Genomic DNA, 5,458 nt, shown 5'->3' on the forward strand with positions numbered 1-5,458 from the left:
CTTCCTTCCGAGGAGTGGCTGGTGGGTTTGAACCGCCAGCCATCTGGTTAGCAGGCAAGTGTCTTAGCCACTATGCTACCAGAGCTCCCAAGCTAGCACTAATAACCACTTAACGCATGGATAAAAACAAAGACTCTGTAGCCAGCCTTGCCAGATTCAAATCTCAGCTCTACCACTTAGTATTTGATCTTAGAGAATATCCTTAACATTTCTTTGCCTCAGGTGTTTCATTGTATAAGCAGGAAAATAATAGCAACTTATCTCACAGGACCGTTGTCAGAAATATATGCATGATTATAAATTAAATATTTAGAATACTTAATAAATATTAAGTATTTATACTGTATTACTGTATTCAAAGAACTGCATCTAAGAGCTTAAGCTAGGAGAAAGCTTTAGGTGACACACTGCTTTCCCCAGATATAATCAATGTGAAGATTAGGAAAATGACAAACTGAAGTAAAACACAGAATGATTCCAAAATCCCCGATTCACTAGTTTCCTTCCTCTATGGGAAGGTTTAGTTGACCTCTAAAAAGGAAATCTGTCTACACACACGGAATTAGGAAGTAATCTTAGAGCAACTCTTTAATTGTTCCAGATAAAGAAACCAAGACCAAGAAGGGAAAGTGACTTATCCAAAGTCACAAAACTAGTGGTGACAAAAGCAGCATCAAAACCAGCCTTTCCTGAGTCCCACCCAATCCAAAGTTCTTTCTTTTTATTACTATTTTGTGTGTGTGTGTGCTTTAGGTGCAAATTTACAGAGCAGAGTTTGTTTTACATTCAACTTTTCGTGTACACTTAATTTCACTCCTAATTACCATCCCCAACCCTAACCCACTCTCCTCCCCTCCCTTCCCAGTGACCCCCACCAAGCCCCTCATAGTTACGCACTCCTGTGTGTCCTACATTTCCTCTGTGTGAATGTTGCCCCTCATCAATTGCTCCAAGGGATGTATCTCCATAGAGTATGTGGGTGCATCACCCTGGATTGAGGGGTCTGCGTATACATCTTGTTTACTATTGGGCTGAGAGCCAGCCCCTGGGATTGAGTTTTGTTCCATGCCCGAAGTGTATCTCAGGGCCATAGTATTGCCGGTCCCACCAGACTCCATCCAACCAGTGATTCTGGTCATTACTGTGTTGTTGGATTATGTTCCACATTTTTCCTCACACTCTATTCAGGATCTCCAGTTTTGATACTTTCCCGAGTGGTTGGCATCCAAGCCAATGTTCTTTCACCTCACCAGACTGCCTTCTCTTCCAAAATGAGGAAAGTCTGAATCTGAATAATAAATAACCTTGGGAACTATATGAGAAAGCATGTTGTGAACTAAATAGCTGGAAGGTGGCCAACTGGGACTCTCCACTGGTTCTTCAGTGACCATAAAGTATTATTCAATGATCAATAATCCTACAGAGATCAAAGCTAAATTATCACCCGATGCTACCCTACCTCTTTCCTTCCAAGTTTGGCTTCATTTCACTCCAATGCCATCACATAGATGTTGAGGTAAAATATTTGAGAATTTTGCTCCAGATAACTATGGTATAAATTTAACTGAAAATCTAAATTGTCTTCCCAAACCCCAAGGAGTAGGGAGCAATAAAAACATTTCTATTTGTTATAGCTGAAACACAGAAATGGGCAAAATGCCAGCCATAGCCATTTAGGATTTCTTCTTTCAGCAACAACAGAACCCTATTATGTTATGCTCCCCATTCAACTCTAGCAAAGATGGACATCATGTTGTTAATATCCATTTTCTTTCTTCATCTGTGGCCAGACTCACCTAAAGCAATCTCATTAACACCCCCATCACCCCAGAATAGAAATCTGTCCTAGGACTGCTATGTAAGATTCAATGTAGCAGATCTGCAGAGTTTTAACCTCTTCCCTAATGAAGGCTCCGTGAATTTGAAATATTGTCACCCAAAGATTTTCAAGGGCAAATATTCAAGGCTGGTTGATATTCTTTGTTTTACAGCCCACTGCAAAATGGAAATAGACACATACGCAATTTCTAGCCTGATGGCTACAGTGGAAGATGAGAAAGTACACTGAGGAACAGTGGGCCTCCACCAATCTGAAGGCGTTTAACTTCCTTGTCATGGTACCTAAGTAGAGTAGGTGTTTTACCACAAAAGCCATTGCCCAACAATCCATTAAAAACTCTTACGAGTAGTCCCAAAGAAACAAAACAGCAATTCAGCTCGCACCTCCACCACTTCCTCACCGTTTTCTGACGAAGCAAACATTCTGTGAAATCATCAAGCTCTATCTTGCATTCCTTCTGTGCCCGGATACCACCGATTCCGTGGGCACATTCTATCCATTCTTTTTCAAAAGCATAGCATCGAGCTGGAAGCCTGTAAGGCTGCTCAGCGCTCTGGATTGTCATCCACTGGTCTATGTTAATACCCAGCCTTTTCTGCACATCAAAGAAAGGCATGGCTGCACTGGAAAATAAAAAAGAAATAATGACACAATAAAGCAACCAAATGAGAAATGTCTAAGAAAAAGTAAATTGTTAACTATGATTAAACAGCCATCTCTCTGGAAAGTTACTTGATACCACTTTCCCAATTCTTTTTGTCAAACTTTTTCACTCGACAGGTTCTTCCAATTTATGGCAGATGAGCCATTTCTGTGCTTTCAAAAAACCCAAGGAAGAGAACTAAAGAATGATGCAGAAACATAAAACAAAAATTCAAACAAACAAACAAAACCACAAAACCTCTCTATGCTAAAGTTGTTGTTATTGTGTGCTGTGGAGATGATTTTGACTTATGGCAAACCCATGTGACAGGGTAGAACTGCCCCATAGGGTTTTCTAGGCTATAATCTTTGAGGAGCCCCATAGGCATACTTTGCACTCCATTGTAATAGACCATTTACTATTATGTCTCCCCTATAGGACTGACTCTGGTAGCATAGTGGCTAAGACACTTGCCTGCTAACCAGACGGCTGGAGGTTCAAACCCACCAGCCACTCCTAGGAAGGAAGGTTGGGCAATCCTACTTCCGTAGTGATACTGCCTCAGAAACCCAAGGAGGGGTCACTATGAGTCGGGTTTGACTCCACGGCACACAACAACAACAACAACATAGGACTGACTGCCTTGAGGGCAGGGGCAAGTAGCCTCAGTGACTGCCGGAAAAAATGAATTTCAAACAACTTAAATGTGCACTAGAGAAAAGGAAAATTAAATTCTGGCACCCCTGAGTAGAATATAGGCACTCTAGTGGTGCAGTGCCTAAGGCATTTGACTACTAACTATAAGGTTGGTGGTTCAAACCCACCAGGGGCTGTGCAGAAGGAAGATGAGGCAATCTGCCTTTGTAAAGATTTACTGCCTTGGGAATCCAGTGGGGGTCGCTAGGAGTCAGAATTATCATTCAGGGGATTTGGTTTGGTGTTTTATTAAAGTAAAATATGATACAGACATTGGGAAAAAAAGATAATATATGTGGAAAACACATAATAATGTTAAATGAAAAAATGATTACAATAATAGTGAAGAAAAACTGCACAAGAGGATGGACGGAAGCACAAAAAAGGGTCACTATAGTTGTGTAAGGACAGTAAATTTACCAACGAATTTAATTTAAAAATTTTCTATCCATTCTCCCAGTTATTTACTGAGTAATTACGTTCCACGCACTGGAATAAGAAAAAGACGTAGCTCCAACGGAGACACTAAAACGCTGACACACACTGGGAGCTATTCATCTATTCGAAGGAGACCAGAAAGTAAGAGCTCAAATAAGGGAGCATCTGCTCTGCCCAGGACACCTGCAAATGCTTTAAAATGGGTTAAGAGTTTGCCAAGTGAAGATCAATGGACAGAATATTCCAGGTTATGGCAACAGCGGAAAACACTGAGAAGACTCAGACCGGACAGGGTGCATGACGGGAAGGAAGAGGAAACAAACTAAAAAGGCTGGGGAGGCCGAAATCATGACGGGATATGGAGCGTGCACTTTAGGTGAAGGAACAGAAGGCCAGAGCATTAGTCCGGTAGAGAGCTAAATTAACCTCCAAACAGTGCGGAGATAGGTGCAGTCTAACGGCTCGGGTGATACGGGCTGTGGGGCGAAGAGCCTATGAAGGCTGAGAACATGTCCAGAGGTCAGGCCTGGACTACCAAGACACGCAGCAAGCCAAGAGCAAATCTGTTATATAAACCTAGAATGGCAGCGCCTAAGCCTAAACTGCCGCACGGACATACGCAGCACATACCGTACTGCCGAGAGTCCCTCTTCTCTTCTCGTTGGCCGCCGCTACTGAATGGTCGATTGAGACTCGGGTGCCTGCCGCAAAGCATGCCAGCACCGCGACACTTGGAGCACGACGCCTGGAGCCGACCTTCCCTCTGCTTTCGCATCCTGGAAACCATAGAAACCAAGCCTGTGGATGTGCGCCTGCGCGGCTGCATGGGTTGTCTTTTGGAGGTTTTCTTTGCGGGTATATGGACTTCCTATAGACCTTCGTTGTAATGGCGTAGGGCCTAAGGCATTTGACTGTTTATCAGAAGGCTGGCGCTGGGAAGGAAGACTGGGCAATATACTTCCGTAGAGATACCGCCTGGGAAGCCCAAGGAGGGGTGGTCATAGTCGACACTGACTCCATGGCAGTGAGTTTGGTTTAGTTTTGGTTTTGGTTTAGACGACCGCTTTATAGAAGACCTAGCCGTTAGTGAGTTCCTGCTCTATCCTCGCACTCTCACATCTCTGATTGGCGAGGGACTTGATCAGAGGCGTGCGAGAGAAAGAACTTTGGTTCCCTTCCCACATTAGTAACGGTTAAGCACAGGGACTGTGGGATCAGACTTGGAGGGCTCAGATTCTGTCGACGTCCCCTCTATGTGACCCTGGGAAAGTTTTTTAGCCTCACTATGCAGCGTTGTGCCTAAGGCATTTGACTGCTAACCGGAAGACTGGCTCTTCAAACCCACCAGCCACTCCTCAGAAGGAAGAGGGGGCAATCTACTTCCATAGTGATACTGCCTTAGAAACCCAAGGAGGGGTCGCTGTGAGTTGCCACCAACTCCATGGCAGTGAGTTTAGTGTTTTGGTATGCCTCAGTTTCCTTATCTGTGAAGTAAAGATAATACTTTGGGAGCTCTGGTAGCATAGTGCCTAAGGCACTTGACTGCTAACCAGAAGACTGGCGGTTCAAACCCACCAGCCACTCCTCGGGAGGAAGATTGGGCAATCTACTTCCGTAGTGATACTGCCTTGGAAACCCAAGGAGGGGGTCACTATGAGTCGAGTCCGACTCCACGGCACATAACAACATTACAACACCACCATAGGGTTGCTATGAGCTTTATATGAATTATGTGTAAAGCACTGAGGAGGTGGCTGGCACACGAAAAACACTCTAAGACGTTCGCTGTTATGTGATGCCTGCGTCTTTACTGTTTGCCAATTCAGGGATGCCAACTACGA

The 5,458-nt window shown here is 44.0% G+C and overlaps 1 protein-coding gene across 1 annotated transcript in view; it reads right to left on the minus strand.

The window, feature by feature from the left end:
• Window positions 1-2,456, minus strand: part of NDUFS5 (NADH:ubiquinone oxidoreductase subunit S5) — a 4,110-nt gene extending 1,654 nt beyond the window's left edge. The window contains exon 1 of the mRNA XM_007947601.1: window positions 2,241-2,456. Coding sequence (XP_007945792.1) covers window positions 2,241-2,456 — 216 coding nt within the window. The remainder of the gene's footprint in view (window positions 1-2,240) is intronic.
• Window positions 2,457-5,458: the final 3,002 nt, after the last annotated feature.

Source organism: Orycteropus afer, unplaced genomic scaffold (assembly GCF_000298275.1).
Source record: "Orycteropus afer afer isolate SDZICR_OR568_19922 unplaced genomic scaffold, OryAfe1.0 scaffold00192, whole genome shotgun sequence".
Classification (NCBI taxonomy): domain Eukaryota; kingdom Metazoa; phylum Chordata; class Mammalia; order Tubulidentata; family Orycteropodidae; genus Orycteropus; species Orycteropus afer.